The 17,951-nt window shown below is 42.2% G+C and overlaps 2 protein-coding genes across 2 annotated transcripts in view; both read left to right on the forward strand.

Annotated features, from left to right (window-relative positions):
* The window catches only part of LOC144602290 (galanin peptides-like), a 411,360-nt gene that overhangs the window by 143,033 nt on the left and 250,376 nt on the right, over positions 1–17,951 (forward strand). The window lies entirely within an intron of this gene.
* On the forward strand, positions 694–17,861 carry ldhbb (lactate dehydrogenase Bb). The gene is made up of 8 exons (XM_078415199.1): positions 694–847; positions 8,652–8,785; positions 9,360–9,477; positions 10,390–10,563; positions 12,399–12,572; positions 13,138–13,255; positions 13,972–14,095; positions 17,460–17,861. The coding sequence occupies exons 2-8, from the start codon at positions 8,657–8,659 to the stop codon at positions 17,622–17,624; spliced, it is 1,002 nt and encodes a 333-aa protein (XP_078271325.1). The 5' UTR covers positions 694–847; positions 8,652–8,656; the 3' UTR covers positions 17,625–17,861.

Raw genomic sequence — 17,951 nt, forward strand, 5'->3', positions numbered from 1 at the left:
TACATTATTCGTTCCCGATCGTTTTAAGTTTAAAAAAAAACCCTATGCATCTCACACAAAGTTATCTTTCTTCAGTGTTTAGACCAAGTGGTTTCCCGACCTCAATGTCATTATACATTTTTTTACTCGGAAGCTCTCCTGTTTTTAATCTCTTTAGTGTGACATCGTGTTTGATACTTTTTTTGAAGGAGAGGTGTGTTTAGTAGATTTAAGTGCGCCACACAAATGTAATTTATTAGGAGCAAATGACGCTATATTTTGAGTTAAAGGCTTTATAAATCCCACGCAATCCATTTGAAAACGCGTCGGCATGGTACGTAGAAAATAAAACATTGTACATAGAATAACTTGAATTAGAAATTCTACGTGCCACGTAGAAAACTGCTTAGGGTAAAGATGGAGGGCCGTGCAAATGACCATTCATTTATAAGGATGGCTACGACAGACTTCTCATTCATAATTAAGAATCCTGTTCTGGACAGTTTAGTAAAATTAGACAAACGCCGTGAAGGATGCGCCTCTGCCCAGTATCTTTCTATGGCGATTTGCCCTGAACGTGTAAGTAACATGTATCAAATACCAAAGTCCTTTTTTTTTTTACTGAGCACTTTTCTCCCCTTCACCTCACCCAACCACTTCCTCTCTAAGACTCGTCGCCACAGTACGTGACTCTGAGCACGACCGTCTGCCCCGCCAACCCTGTTGCAGCGTTACAGGACAGGCTGCTCCCTGCGTGACCTTCCCTGACGTAGTCTGCAGATAGATGTGTGATGTATTGTGACGCGCAGCTTAAAAGAGGGGCGTCTGAAGCGTGCGGCTCACTGCAGTACTTGGACAGGCGAAGAAGGTGAGATGTGGCTGTGGTGGTTTACAGTATATTTTTTTTAATTACCCGAATACACTTAAATTTATCCTTTGCGCAATTTTGCATGTTATAAATGGAAGCATTTCCGTGTTGACGTAAATTGTGTTTTTTTAGAAAATGTTGCGCCGCTACTAAAATATCGTTGTACATTGTTGCAGCATGGTACAAGTGTGTTTGTTTTCATTTAGTGTTTGACGTAGCCCCATTGAAATTGTAGAAGTATATAATTGGATGATGATGAATTCCTGGTGGATGGCGCAGTGTATAAACACTAATGGACAGCACTAGTGCCCCGACCGGGGTGGGGTGGGGTTTATAAATGAATTAACTTGCACCCACACCACGGCTCTGCCGTGACCTGGAGTCCCAGGTCGGCACTGATATGGGCCTCCATTCGGTTCCAGTCTTTGAACAAATGCTTTCTTCGACCCAGCACCGTCGACAGAATACATGCGATGCCATTTGATTGCAACAGTAACCCTGCCGTTGCTCTCGTTCGTTTTCTGCGGTGGCTTTTATACTTAAGACAGGTGCTCAGTACACATGGATTGAGTACAGGTCTAACATTGAATTATAATTCACCCAGTTAGTTGGTGGTGAACTCGATGTTTCCTTCAAAATTGTGGTATAAACCCATTAAAGGCTACTAAATATATAAGAAAATAACTGCAGATGCTGGCACAAATCGAAGGTATTTATTCACGAAATACTGGAGTTACTCCAGTATTTTGTGAATAAATATATGCTGGTTACTTTTGAAACCAAGTTAAGTTGGCATAAGTAAATACGATTTTCGTGTAAAACGAAATTCGAACATCTGCACACATGCTACATAAATGTGGGAGGATAGAATAACATTGCCAAAGGGAGAAAACCTGAAGGTTTGTAATCCAGCGGGGTAAATATGACGCACGTGACGACATGTCTTGTCCTGAATGGCATGTGTAAAATGACTTCCAAAATACCTTTGGCAAATTCACATGTAAAATATTACAAGTAATTATTTTTTTTGCATTGAGATATTTGCATTAGAAGCCATTTATGTCAAGGGGCTAATGTGAGGAATAGTGTAATTGTGGGTTTGGGCTTTCAAAGTGGGGGAAGGGGTGAGTAATTATGCAACACCATATTTTGTATCTTCAATATCACTAAACGACGCTGAACAACAGTGTTTTCTGACAAAATCTGACAGTGATCTACCATCTGATGATGATGACTAAGTAACTTTGGTATACCGAGATGGATGGAAACACAGACTTGGGGATTTTTGGATTTTGGAGCTTGAACGGGGATGGTGGTGTAATTAATGTGATCGGTTCAAGAGAACCAGTGGAGGAAGGTAGAGATTTCATTTCAGGGGCTGGAGAAGATTCAGAGGTGGAGTGGGGGTCGGGATCCAGGGTTAGTGGCAGTAGCAGATGACAATAAGGGAAAGTATTTTAAACCAGAAGCCAGTATCATTCGGTAAGTACAGGTAATAGGTCAATGGGGCAGTGCAAGTTAGGACATGGGTGAGCTCTATTTTAGGGAAGGTAGACATGAGGTCAGGCACGAGCACGTGAATAGTCAAATCTATAAATAGCATAGAGCACTTCAGGAGGCAATGAGGCAAAATAGATGCAGTGTGTGCTGATATAGTGGTAAACATTGTCTTGGTGGAATGTGAATTACAATAGAAGTTGATTTTTATCAAGAATACACCAATATTGCCTTGAATTTAGCCACTAGCACTATGGAGCTTCAATGGAATCATGTGAACATAGAGTGCATTGCCTGTTGGGTCTCTGGCTATGATTGGATAGTGAAGAATGGAACTAGTGTTGTGTAGTAGAAAAGATGGTGAGCTCCCCAATCTGGTCAACCATACTAAATCCGTTCTTTCTGAAAAAATGTAAAAGCCCATTGGTGCTTTATGATCTGGCACGATAGTGTGATTAAACTTGTAAGACAATGTTTTTGAGGATGTAACTAGGAAAATTGACAGGGGAGAGTCAGTGGATGTGGTGTACCTCGACTTTCAGAAAGCCTTCGACAAGGTCCCACATAGGAGATTAGTGGGCAAAATTAGGGCACATGGTATTGGGGGTAGGGTACTGACATGGATAGAAAATTGGTTGACAGACAGAAAGCAAAGAGTGGGGATAAATGGGTCCCTTTCGGAATGGCAGGCAGTGACCAGTGGGGTACCGCAAGGTTCGGTGCTGGGACCCCAGCTATTTACGATATACATTAATGACTTAGACGAAGGGATTAAAAGTACCATTAGCAAATTTGCAGATGATACTAAGCGGGGGGGGTAGTGTGAATTGTGAGGAAGATGCAATAAGGCTGCAGGGTGACTTGGAAAGGTTGTGTGAGTGGGCGGATACATGGCAGATGCAGTTTAATGTAGATAAGTGTGAGGTTATTCACTTTGGAAGTAAGAATAGAAAGGCAGATTATTATCTGAATGGTGTCAAGTTAGGAGGAGGGGGAGTTCAACGAGATCTGGGTGTCCTAGTGCATCAGTCAATGAAAGGAAGCATGCAGGTACAGCAGGCAGTGAAGAAAGCCAATGGAATGTTGGCCTTCGTAACAAGAGGAGTTGAGTATAGGAGCAAAGAGGTCCTTCTATAGTTGTACCGGGCCCTGGTGAGACCGCACCTGGAGTACTGTGTGCAGTTTTGGTCTCCAAATTTGAGGAAGGATATTCTTGCTATGGAGGGCGTGCAGCGTAGGTTCACGAGGTTAATTCCCGGAATGGCGGGACTGTCGTATGTTGAAAGGCTGGAGCGATTGGGCTTGTATACACTGGAATTTAGAAGGATGAGGGGGGATCTTATTGAAACATATAAGATAATTAGGGGATTGGACACATTAGAGGCAGGAAACATGTTCCCAATGTTGGGGGAGTCCAGAACAAGGGGCCACAGTTTAAGAATAAGCGGTAGGCCATTTAGAACGGAGATGAGGAAGAACTTTTTCAGTCAGAGAGTGGTGAAGGTGTGGAATTCTCTGCCTCAGAAGGCAGTGGAGGCCAGTTCGTTGGATGCTTTCAAGAGAGAGCTGGATAGAGCTCTTAAGGATAGCGGAGTGAGGGGGTATGGGGAGAAGGCAGGAACGGGGTACTGATTGAGAGTGATCAGCCATGATCGCATTCAATGGCGGTGCTGGCTCGAAGGGCTGAATGGCCTACTCCTGCACCTATTGTCTATTGTCTATTGTAACCCTGCTCCAGATGATTAAAGGATAGTTTCATATTACTGAATCTGGTTTCATGACGGATGCTGTTCTTCTCTGAGCAAAATGTGGAACTTACACAATTAAGCTTGTGGCCTTTTGGAATGACTAAATAATACTTCCCAAAGCTTTCAATAACTGAACTTTTAGTGTCTTCAGATCAATGTAAATCCCACTGATTATGGACTTGCATTTTTTTTAACTTAAAAATTTAATAACTTGCTTCGCCTGCAAAGCATTTTATATAGTTTAAATTGGTTAGGTGGAAGTTTTAATGGAGTAAAAAGGCAGTTCCACTACTGGATCATTAGTTACCATGATCCCCCATGGAGAGTGGATCTCTTGTCTAATAAGAAATTTCACTATCACACAAATTAAACGTGCCTACTGAACTTGACTTACAAATGCAAAAAATGCATTTGGCAACCAGGACATTTTAAAGTTGGATTTTCAAAACTATATTTTGTATGGAAATTCAATGAAAGCTAATTTAAAAATACAAACCCTAACCAAACTTGCTTTCCTCTTCTACACATTTCTTACATATGTACCATGCATTTCAAGTCTTGACTTTGACATGTTAGCTCAATAAAGATCTTTAATACCGTGTGATAAAAGACTGGTATTTTGTGCCAGTTTCATCATTTAAAATAGGTTCCTTTAGTGTGCAATTCTTATTCGAGGAAGATAATGGTTGCATAATTTCATGGATATTAATCAATTCAAGAGAGTGTTAGATTTGGCTCTTAGGGCTAAAGGAATCAAGGGATATGGGGAATAAGCAGGAATGGAGTACTGATTTTAGATGATCAGCGGTGCTGGATCAATAGGCCGATTGGCCTACTCCTGCACCCTTTTTATGTTTCTATATTGCTTTGGCAACGTAAAGCCACAACCTGGTTTAATGCAAGAGGATGATGATTTGGCAACATCCGCCTGAGTAAATTTTCTATCCACTTCTTCTTCCAATGTGCAGATTGTTGAATTTTATTATGTGCTTGAACTATAACTTTTAGTACTAAGCTAGTTTTGTACTATTGAGGTAATTTTCCTCGACTCGACCAGTTAATGTTTAAATAAAATATTTTGGCTGCTTCAAGATCTTCACCCGTGTCACTGCAGTATTGGGTGTGGTTGAGATAGATCACATTAATTGTAAAATTTACTTGCTTTTTAATAGCAGAACAATGGATAACTTCTCTGCTGATTCATATGTTAACCATTATGTTTTAGTGCTTCAAAGTACCACGTGATCTTTGGCAAAACAACAATGCTGGAAGAACTCAGTGGGTCAGGCAGCATCTGGGGAGAGAATGAACAGATGACATTTTGGCTTGGGACCCTCCAGACTGATTAGTCCCGTTCCACCCATATCCCTCCCTCCTGCTTTACATTTCACCCCTCCTCTTCCTTCTTTACCTGACATCCTTTTGTCCTCATTTCACCTCTAGCCTTTGCCACCCTCTACCCATCTGCCAATCCCCATCTCGCCTGTATACATTTATCTCTTGCCATGCTTTGCCCCACTCCTCTCTTTACCAGCTTCTTCCCCCCTTCTCACTTCCCCCCACCTCTATCAGTTTGAAGAACGGTTCTGAACCAAAACATCATCAGTCCTTTCCCTCCCCAGCTGCTGCCTGACTTGCTGAGTTCCTCCAGCACTTTGCTTTTTGCTCAAGATTCCGCCATCTGTAGTTTCTGAAATGGCCATGCGATCTTTGTGTGGAAATGACTTATTTGCTGCTTTTCGCCGCACTACGATCTTAATTTTTCTTCCTTTCTTGATCACTGGACTGATGCTGGTTGGCAACAGTGGAAGTTTATCTCAACTTGTTAGGCAGTCGTAGGAATTGAGGATGATTTGATTTTGTTGTTTCTGAGGTGGCTGATGAGGTCAATGTGGGAATGGTGGAATTATCCACAAATCTGGCAGTGACAGTGTGAATGGGTGGTTTGTGAGGTGATGTATTATTTTGCCACTTACACAGGACTTCTGTGGCTTCTGTTCTCAATCCCATCTCAAATAGTCCTCTGCACTTTTAAGTGTTCATGGACCAGAGGTTCCCAGGAAAAGGTTATCAATACCATGATTTAGATTTTTTTCAATATGAAATGACTAAATGCTTCTCCATGCTTTCTCTTGCTTCCCCATCCTAAATGGCCATCTGTACTTAATGCCAGTACTGCAGTAAATCAGAAGCTAGAACATGCAGTTGTGATTGGTCACAATCTGCAAAATGCACAAGAGATAGGATGGATCATGAGTGGTTGGGTTTTTTTACTTGAGAGATAGTGACGAGTGCCTCAATGGGCCATCTGAAAATGTTGCAAGACAGACTTGAAGATTTCATGCCTTACAAGCCCGAGTGGCTGGATAATGGCATAAAAGTGTTTCCATTCTTCGTCTTAATGAAATGGCACCCAGCAGTGGAACACTCAAATTGAACCAAATGTTGTAGAGGCAACTGGGATGTGGATAAAGGTGATATGATTATTTTATTTGTTAGTGAACAATGATAAATCAGTGAGGTTGGAATGGTCCTGGGGAGGCTAGTTAATAACTTGAAAGATTTGGACAAAGGTTGTCCCGAGGCAGCCCAGGTTCAGTCTTAAGAGTCTACAACATTGCATAATTGTTTGGCAGGGTGATGATCTGAAAGAGATTAGTGGAAGGCAAGTCTGGCCAGATAAATGCACTTGTAATACTCAATTTTACTCCTACCTTGGTATGTGAGAAACCAACATGAAGGACAAGGAGCCACAACCAGCCAGCATTGTGAAGAGGATAAATTGGATATTTAAAGAGGCTAGAAAGGGGAAATAAATTTCAAAGTTCTGTAGACCTAGGAAATGTGATGAGTGAAATGTGAAAACCTCGCACCAAAATAAAACGGAGGAAAGAAGGACAAGGTTATTTGCAATGCATTCCACCTAGGGAGCAGAGAGATAGATTTACTACTTGAGGTAATCCTCTTCCCCCCCAACTCCTGAATAGAAAGGTGGGAACTCGAGCACATAACTCAGTGCAGAACGCAAGGTTTGTCATATTTTATTGATTGTGACCGAGTATTTGTTGGCTTGTAATTCAGCAAGATTTCTACGTCTCAGCTAATCTGACATTATTGCCATTTATAGCCTGGACGCAGAAACTAATTTTGCGCTTGAGTAGGGGTTACTGATTTGGGTCAGTAATATAATCAAACAGATTAGTTAAAATATAATAGACAATAGGTGCAGGAGTAGGCCATTCAGCCCTTCGAGCCAGCACCGCCATTCTCCCATACCCCCTGACTCCGCTATCTTTAAGAGCTCTATATAGCTCTCTCTTGAAAGCATCCAGAGAATTGGCCAATACTGACTCAATATTGAGGAAAGACATTAACCTAAGCAGAAAGAATTTAAATTATTGTATGTATTTTATAAAGAACATGTCAATTACATTTAACTGTAATGTGAGATTATGGAGAAGCAGTTACAAAGGCATTGTAGGACTTTAAAGAGCAAAATAAGTGCAACTCAGCATAACAGTCTATTTATTGTACACATTTGATTCTGAAAAGATGTGCATCAAGTGAGATCTGGAAAGAGTAACTGGAGTGATCTCTGGAAATACTGAAGTGTGCAGCACAAAGTCCCTGTGGTCAATTTGGACAATCAAAATTTAACCTGTCATTTTGTTCACTCCCTCTAATATAAAATGATGCAGATGTTTCCATCCATCCACTTCCCAGACGATCTAGTTTAGACAGAAGTGCTTGTGTCTAAACCGTATTTTCTACTAACTTGATCAAGTGTTTCCTTATTCTGGAATATGTGGCAATAGTTAACGTTTATTTTTAGCAATTGATAAACTTTAATTGTATACTCCTTAAACCTTCCTTACCCCAAATGAATTGATTCTCGATGCCTTCATCTACATTATCTGTTTGTCATTTTAGCTTGGCAATCAGAGATCAGAATGGTGTTCAAATTTATTCAGCTATTTTCTTTTATCTTTTCGCTTCCCTGCTCTAACATTTTGTCCTGATTTGATGCTGCTAGTCTCATGACTTATTTTTGCTGACTTTGTTCCTTTTGATTTTCTCATTGTTTGAAACTACCCAAGCTTCTTGCTTCAAATTGTCTATTTCATAGTGTTTTCTGTCTTGTTATCAAAATACTGTGAACTGCAGTGAACCTGAAACTGTTGCCTATGGCATTCAACTATAATCCTCTGGTACATTGGTAAAAGCAACCTGACTTTGCTCATTGGCAGAGCTTATCCTTTTTACTGTGGCTTCTTATGTTAGAAATTCCCATATTAGAAATTCCATCATAAAGAGTGAGCTCTTGGGCAAGTTGAGTCAAAAGAAACTTGGCAGTTTTTAAAATCAACAATGGAATTGGGCTAGAAATTAGTGAATTTGGTTATTATCACGCCTTGAGCAGCAAGGACGATCGATGGCAGACCATATGACTTTGAATTGGTGAAAGAAAATGTCTTTAAAATTAAAATTTAATTTACAATTGGCTTCTGGGGAAGTGGTTGGAGATGAGTGAACTGATGTCTCTTGTTTCTTGTTGGCAGCAAACATGGCAAACCTGAAGGAAAAGCTAATTGGCCAGTTGGCGACATCCCAAGACAAGAGCTCGCACAACAAGATAACAGTTGTTGGTGTGGGTGCAGTAGGAATGGCATGTGCCATCAGCATCTTGATGAAGGTAAGACAAGGGTTGGGTGACAGAGTTATAAATCGCACGAGGACTAGAGTGATGGAGTTGCCATAGTTATTGAACCCTTCAAAAATGGAATATCTGGCATGCCCGAAAGTGGCTTGCATGTGATCTGTGATATTTGTCAAATTTGAATTCTATTCATTTACCATTTCTCTATTATCCACACCTCCGCAGACTGATCATCCCTTGCCATTGTTCATCAGGCAACCTTGGAATGATGTTGCCTGCAGTTGAACAACCACCAAGCAAACCTTTCTGAGAGCTATCAACAATAGAAATGCGGTCTAATTTTCCACCCCCAATCCTCCCACACTCCTTTATAGGTGCTGGGAGTGAGGGGAATCGTGAATAGTGCAAACAGGTGTTTTGGTGGGGGGAGAGAGTGTTTGCGGGACCATGTAGAAGAAGGATGGGGCAGAGAATAAAATGTGTAGTTAAATGCTATCCTAACCAGAAGTAGGTAACTTGAAAGAAAATATCAAACAGTAAGACTTCATGGCATTCAACTCTTGGTGTTTTGCCCACTTGAACATGTGTGATTTGTGGTTGCTGGTTTCAGGATCTGGCCGATGAGTTGGCTCTGGTGGATGTAATGGAGGATAAATTGAAGGGAGAGATGATGGACCTGCAACATGGTAGCCTTTTCCTCCACACTTCCAAGATTGTGTCGAGCAAGGGTGAGTGTGATGTTTTGGACTAGGGAATGGGAGAGGTTGGAATTGTGAACAGTGCCAGCAAGTGTTTTGGTGGCGGGAGAAGAGGTTGTGGGACCTGCTGGGGGGGGGGGGGGGGGGGCGTGACACCAACGCAAGTATTATCTCAGCATCTCCCTGATTGATTGTGGTTCTGGGATGAATAGTTTAATTGGTCAATAGAGGCATTTTTAATGAAAAATATTGCTTTTCCAGCAGGCGTGCTTATCCTTTTTTTCAGATTGCCTCTGGAGCAGGCTATCCTAATATTATAGCCTCAAGTTAATCACACGATGCAATATTAAAAATGATGATAGTATTAGAGCGACAAAATTGTCCATGGACTGATTACATATTACAGATGTTGTAGGGTCATGCTAGGATTAACTAGCGGATTTCCTCGTGTGCTTTGAATTGACCACAAGCTCAAAAACAGTGGTGATAATAAATCTCCTTCATGGACAGTTTGAGGAAGTAGAGAGTAGCATTAGATAAAAGAATATTGTAGGAAACTTGTTTAGATAGTAATCTCTGGCACAGAATTGTTAGATCAAATAGTATGCAAAGGTCACAAAGAATGTCAGTGACTTAAACTATATAATTGCCTCATAGTGAACTGGGTAGGTCAGATTTATAGGTCATGCATATGAAGCAATGTGTCAAGGTGGCATGAAATTGGGTGCCATGATCCAGAACTGCAATTCTATGCAAGAGCTTTTTTAGCCTCCTAGTGATGACTGAAACTTTAGTGTATGGGTTGAGCTGGAATATTAATTTCTGTACACATTGTGCCAGTGGAGGTGAAGTTATGCAAACCTTTCAGAGCAGTTGTCAACATTTATTGGATAATAATGGTGTCATTGGCAGACGAGACTAATTACTTTGTTCATTTGACAGATTATTGTGTCAGTGCTGGTTCCAAGTTGGTTGTGGTCACAGCTGGTGCTCGACAGCAGGAGGGAGAGAGTCGCTTGAATTTGGTTCAGCGTAATGTGAATATCTTCAAACATATTATTCCGGATATAGTCAAGTACAGTCCAGACTGTATCTTGCTCATCGTGAGCAACCCAGGTGAGTGCCATCCACCTTGCACATGGGAGGGATCAAGGGCTTGGAATTATTGTGGGTTTTAGATTTTAAATTAGGTCATGGTCAAATACTTCAAGTGCTGTGTTCAGCAGGGAAGCATTGTTGATGAAAGGGTTGCTATTTTCTAGGGCATAGTAGAATGGGTTAGTAGCCTGGTTTGCTGATGACAAAATCCATCCTGAAATAATGCTTCCATATTCTAAGTAAGGCAAGCAATCATCTAACATTGAACATAGACTTAAATGGAAAACACACCAAGTCTATTAAATTGGAATTTTAATTAACAATTAAAATACTTATTGCAGCATCATTTACAATAGAGCCCATCTTTGGCTCTCCATTCCCAATTGGTCCAGTTTCAATCCATCTAGTACATAACAGATGCAAGGAACTGCAGATGCTGGTATTATATAAAAAAAAGTGCTGGTGTAACTAAACGGGTCAGGCAACATCTCGAGAACATGGATAGGTGACGCTTTTGGTCAGGACTGATTGTAGTGGGGGGAAGAAAGCTGGAAGAGAGGTGGGGGCAGAACAAAGCCTGGCAAGTGGTGGGACAGACCTTTGTCCAACCATCTAGTCCATGGTTCTGGCTTCATGCATCCTTTGCCAATTGCTTTTTATTCAAAACTTCTACATCTGGCCTATTAATTTAATGTTCTTGCCATGAAATGACAGATATTCGTGACTTCTGCAATCTATAATTGTTCCTCCATGACAACATTTGTCATTGATGAGAAATCTCTTGGGACCATTATCTGTGTTTCTCTTCAATGTGCCTTTAGGTGGCATTGTTTGGATCCATTCCTATCTGTTTCACAGTTACTCAGTAAATCTCCAGCAGTGGGTTTTTTCTATGGTCATTTCAAATTCTATCATTGGAACGACTTTTATTCCAAACCATCAAGACTCTCCTTCCTAATGTTTGTTGTAAGTAAATTTTTCATGCTGCCTATTCCATATCCACTGACCTATCACGCCAAATTGGTAAACGTCAATTTGTTATCTGGTACCAAATTGTTCTTGTCTAGTTACCTATGCATGTGTACTGCCCTCAGGGCTGCTTAACACAACCTTGCCCATTTGTTTCTGCTTGCACTTGTGCTTTGTTGGCATTCTCAGCCTGCAATGGCTGGTGTTGCTCTGTGAGTCCATTACACCACAGTATTAGCCTACAGCTTGTATCACGAGTAACAGGCCACTCGATCTGCATGTTTGGAGGTTTCTTGCAAATCTTGTGCATTTGTGGAAGGATGGTGGCAGGGAAATATAAGTAAGTGGCATATAAACAAGGCAAACATGAGAAAGAATTGGGGTGGGGTTTGGTGGCACAATTGAAAAGGGTAACATGCGTGAAAGTATGGTAATGGAATATGCTGAGCAGGCTGAAGGAGTCCCTCTGTTAAATACCCTGAACAGGGAACACCAGTACATAGCATCATCGCCAATGTCTCAACAACAAAGGTGACCGAGTCACTTTGGAGTTTACTGCAATAACATGTATTTGAATAATAAAACTTCAGAATTTAATCCCCAGCATCAAAACAAATCTCAGAAATCCCATTGCATTATTCTTCACTGTCTGTTTTAGGTGCTGGAATTAAAACATAGAAGTAAGCTTTTAAATGGCAAAGGCAGTCAAGCAAATGAATTGGCTCTAGTGTACTCTGTGTATTAGCACCCATTGTTATAAGTGGTTGTTTAATAATTACAGAAGACAATCTATTATAGGGCGAGGAAGAAGTGAACAAATCTTTTGCATTGAGACTTATTCTACATTAATTTTCTTTCTCTTACACCCTTCTCTTCCCCATCAGTGGACGTCTTAACCTATGTGGCATGGAAGCTGAGTGGCCTTCCCATGCACCGTGTTATTGGCAGTGGCTGCAACCTGGACTCTGCACGTTTCAGATACCTCATGGGGGAGAGACTAGGAATCCACAGCTCCAGCTGTCATGGCTGGGTGATTGGCGAGCACGGAGACTCGAGCGGTATGTCGACCCTTAGCTGTTCCAATTTATGCTAGAGGTTATGGTTGAAATTGAAGTAGGCCAAATGTCAATGTTGAACTGGTCATTTACTACAGTGAGATGTCAGATATATTTAACAGCTGCTTGCAGTAATTGTGAGAGTCTTAGAACTATATGGATTGATCTGTTAAAATAGACACATTTTTGAAAGATCAGGGAATTGAGGGCTAAGGGGAACAGACGGAGGAGGCAGTCTGGCCACAATCATTGACTGGCGATGAGGCTTGAAGAGCCAAGTGTCCTAACCTGTTCTATTATTGTTCTGAACTAATAGAATAAAGGGGGAAATGAAATTCATTATTCTCTTCCAAGGAAGGGTTTGGATAGCATGCAAAACAAAGCATTTCACTATCTTGGTACACATGATAATATCCTGATTGTATGGAGTAACTATAATCCTGCCACAAACAAAGTCAGAACTATATTTTAAAAAGAAAACTGGGATATTTTGAGTTTATGCTAATTGAGAAATGCTGTGTCATTTCAAGTACTGCTTTGTATTTTTATTTTTTGGTTCTTTCATCAGTGCCTGTGTGGAGTGGCATGAATGTCGCGGGTGTGAACCTGAAGGAACTTCACCCTGAGATAGGAACTGACAAAGACAAGGAAGACTGGAAGAAGGTGCACAGGGATGTGGTGGATAGGTAATAAATGCAATGACCGAACCCATTGACAATATCAGACTGTCAATATTAGCACATTAGTTCCATCTGCAATGGTCTTTTGAAGAGAAATCAGACAAGCTTGTAATTATGTTTTGCAGGTTTTCAAAATGCCACTAAAACTTGTGCCTCCCCTGTTTATAAATTAAGTTTGATCTCTTTCTTAATTTTAAATGACAATACTAGAAATTCAGTGGTTTGGAAATGGTATGCTTTCACTTATTGAAATGTAGAGTTGGAGTAATCAGTGGAGCAGTCTTTTCCAGGATCTTATCTGGATTTTGCAATGCAGCCCAATTTAAAAATGTTTCCAATCTTTCATTTCTGAAAAATAAAGCTACATGGTGTAGATATATCATAAAAGGGACAAATCTGCTAATACTTCCACTACACAACTTGAAATTATTTTTAGTCATAGCATCCAATCCAGTAATAATATGCCAAAAATATTTGAAGCACCACAGTCAAGTAACCCATATCTGAAGTGTTTATAGAAACGGGTCAAGCAATTAATGTTGGCTGTAGGCTTGTGCATGTAGTGTCACTTGGGCAAGACTGGCACTGCATGCACAATGGGAATAATATGACAGTAAAGAAAACATTGAAGGTAGAATATTTTTAACGGTAACATAATGTGAATAAATGTATCATGACCTTACCAAAGTGCTGAGTGACATGGGGATTACCTTGTTCCACAGTGCCTATGAGGTGATAAAATTGAAAGGGTACACATCCTGGGCTATTGGAATGTCCGTGGCAGACATGGCAGAAACGTTAATGAAAAACCTGCGTAGAGTTCATCCAGTATCTACAATGGTTAAGGTAGGATTTAAACTTCAAGATGGCGGCGCGCACGGACGCAGCGGCTCACAGCTCTCCCTTTCGGTGCGTTTTATGTGTGTTATCTGTGTTATGTCTGTTAGTCAATTTTAGTCATGCAAACCAGGCAAATCAGGCAAATCCTACCTACAACCGAAAGGATCTTCTGATCATAGGATTCCAGTGCAATCGGGACCTTGTGCGCGAATTTCCACACCCGCGAAATATACCGGAAGAGATAGCCAGGACACCGGGCGCTCCGTGGATAGTTGTCGGCGCGAACAGGCGTCGCAGGCGGAGGAGAAACAGGAAGCAAAAGCGAGGATGCCGGTCCGGTATACTTGCCAAGCTAAAGAGACAGCCACACAAACCACCGCTACCCAGCATGTTTCTCACCAACGCCAGATCCATCATCAACAAAATGGACGAACTAAAACTACAGATATCAGCAAACAAACTCGTGGAGGACTGTTGCATTCTCTTAGTAACAGAGACATGGCTTCATCCACTTATCCCAGTCGGAGCCATTGAGCTAGCCGGGCGTACAGCGTTTCGTTGGGACAGAAACATCGACTCCGGTAAGAGCAAGGGGGGGGGGTTATGCATTTACGTGCACAACAGCTGGTGCACTAACATCCAAATCATAGATAGCCACTGTTCTCCTGATCTGGAGTCCCTAACAGTTAAATGCAGGCCTTTTTACCTTCCTCGCGAATTTACAGGGGTTATAGTAACAGCAGTCTACATCCCACCGAATGCTAACGCTAGCACAGCTTTAGGCTACCTGCTCGGTGCAATAAACTCACAACAGAGCACATATCCAGAAGCAGCCCACATCATAGCCGGGGACTTCAACCATGCAGACCTAAAGTCAGTTCTCCCGAAACTTGAACAACACATAAGATGTGCTACCAGGGGGAAAAACACACTAGACAAGGTTTACTCAAATATTAAGAAGGGTTTCAGGTCAGCACCACTACCACACCTGGGGCAGTCAGATCACCTGTCCATATTCCTAACTCCAGCATACACCCCACTCAGGAGGAAAGCTCCAGTCACCATAAAGACTGTTAAGACATGGCCTGAAGGAGCTTCCTCGCAGCTGCAGGATTGCTTCGAAAGGACCAACTGGGATATTTTTGAGGATCAGGACTTGGAGGAGTACACATCAACTGTACTTTGCTACATCCAAAACTGTGTTGACAATGTCACCGTCGACAAACGCATCCGGTTGTATCCCAATCAAAAACCCTGGATGACAAAGGATGTCAGGTCTCTCCTCAAGGACCGTAACACCGCCTTCAGGTCTAGTGATAGAGTTCTATACAGTGCTGCTAGAACCAACCTGAAGAGAGGCATCAAGGATGCCAAAGCGTCCTACAAGAAGAAGATTGAGGACCACTTTTCCAACAATGACCCACGGCGGGTATGGCAAGGCATCCAGCACATCACCAACTACAAGACCAGCAACCGCACGACTGCCGACGGCGACGCCTCGCTGGCAGAGGAACTTAACTGTTTCTTTGCTCGTTTCGAGGTGAAAGCTACAGTGGCAGACATAACACCCGCTCCAGCACCTGACAGCAACACCTTCACTGTGCAGGAGTATGATGTTAAGCGCGTGCTCAGAGCAGTGAATCCCAGGAAAGCTGCAGGCCCCGATGGTGTGACGGGCAGAGTGCTGAGGGAATGTGCAGACCAATTATCTGAGGTCTTCACAAAAATCTTCAACCTGTCCCTTTTAAAATCCACCATCCCTCCCTGCCTGAAGTCCGCCACAATCATCCCACTGCCGAAAAAGTCTGTCATCAGCGGTCTTAACGACTACCGTCCGGTAGCACTCACACCGGTCATCACAAAGTGCTTCGAGAGACTGGTCCTGCAGCACATCAAAGCCAGCCTCCCACCCACCTTCGACCCACACCAGTTTGCCTACAGAGCAAATAGGTCTACAGGGGATGCCATCGACACTGCTCTTCACACTGCACTGACCCACCTTGAACACCAGGGGAGCTATGTGAGGATGCTCTTCCTCGACTTCAGCTCTGCCTTTAACACGGTCATCCCGAGCAGACTGGTCACCAAACTTTCCGACCTTGGATTTTCCCAAACCATCTGCCAATGGATCAAGGACTTCCTGACCAACCGCCCCCAGACCGTCAAAATAGGCCCTCACCTCTCCTCCACCATTACACTGAGCACCGGCTCACCACAGGGCTGTGTGTTGAGCCCCATCCTTTACTCCCTCTACACTCACGACTGCGCCCCCACCCATCCCACCAACACCATCATCAAGTTCGCGGATGACACGACTGTGGTTGGACTCATCTCAGAAGGAGATGAGACAGCCTTTAGGGATGAAATCCAAAGGCTGGCAGCATGGTGTTCAGTGAACAATCTGGTCCTGAACTCCTCCAAAACAAAGGAACTTATAATTGACTTTAGAAAAACCAGTGTAGACTACGACCCACTCTACATCAATGGGGTCTGTGTGGAAAGGGTACCAGCTTTCAGGTTCCTGGGTACGCACATCGCAGAGGATCTTACCTGGTCTACCAACACCATCACCACAGTAAAGAAGGCACAGCAGAGACTCCACTTCCTGAGGATCCTCAGGAAAACCAACCTGCAGGAGAAGCTCATGTTGTCCTTCTATCGCTGCTCCATCGAGAGTGTGCTGGCATACTGTATAACCACATGGTATGCCAGCTGCTCAGAAAAGGACAGGAAGGCCCTTCAGAGGGTCATCACGACGGCCCAGAAGATCATCGGCTGCTCACTGCCCTCCCTGGAGCACCTGTTCAGCCTACGCTGCCTCAGTAGAGCAGGCAAAATAATAAAAGATCCATCCCACCCCGGCCACCGTCTGTTTGTTCATCTGCCCTCTGGTCGACGTTTCAGGTCGATCAAATCCCGAACAAACAGACTTAAGAACAGTTTTTACCCCAGGGCCATACGAGAACTGAACACTACCTTTGCACTAGGCAACACCGTTAAAAAATCTTGTACTTAATATAATTGTATTTAATTGTATTTATTTGTTTTTGCATTTATTGCATATATGTTTGTACGCACCGTCAGGATTGGCTATTTTTTAATTTCGTTGTACTCGTTGCAATGACAATAAATGAATATTATTATATATAAGAGAAGCAAAGCTGCATGCCAAAGCTCGTGTAAGGGCAATGTGGAACTAGTATCAAAGTAAGGAACTAGCATTGTTACCGATTTGTACCAGCATCTGCAGTTATTTTCTTATAGCATTGTTATATCCTGCCCTCACTCTGGGATGGTAGCTCTTTGAGGAGGGAGGGGGAAATAATTAAATAATAGCTTCAGCACACTAACCATCCTGTTCTTCCACCAGAATTTCTATGGTATTACCAATGATGTTTTCCTGAGCCTCCCTAGTGTTTTGGATAACCATGGAATTTCTAATGTTGTGAAGATGACACTAAAGTCGGAGGAAGAAGCAAAGCTTCAACAGAGTGCTACCACCTTGTGGAACATTCAGAAAGACCTGAAATTCTGAACTCCTCTAGTCTTCTGATGCAGAAGTAAACTCCACTGCTAACAAGATCACCAGTTGTATGTAACTCCCCCACCCTCATATCTTGAGTGTAAGGATTTACTTTGAGTAAATTGTGACTATTTTTCTAACCCTGTTCAGAACAGTGTTGTAATGTTTGATCATGTTGTTCTACCCAAGTATTGCCAGTATTTATGTAGAGGTGGCAGCTTTGAATAAAGTCAATCACTTTAAAACAAACCTAAGTTCACTTTTCTTGATTTCTGAAAACTTGCTAATCATTAAATCGGCTTTGAAGTTGATTTGAGTATTCTTAATGAGGTGCATTTA

The sequence above is a fragment of the Rhinoraja longicauda genome, chromosome 18 (genome assembly GCF_053455715.1).
Source record: "Rhinoraja longicauda isolate Sanriku21f chromosome 18, sRhiLon1.1, whole genome shotgun sequence".
NCBI classification, from domain to species: Eukaryota; Metazoa; Chordata; class Chondrichthyes; order Rajiformes; family Arhynchobatidae; genus Rhinoraja; species Rhinoraja longicauda.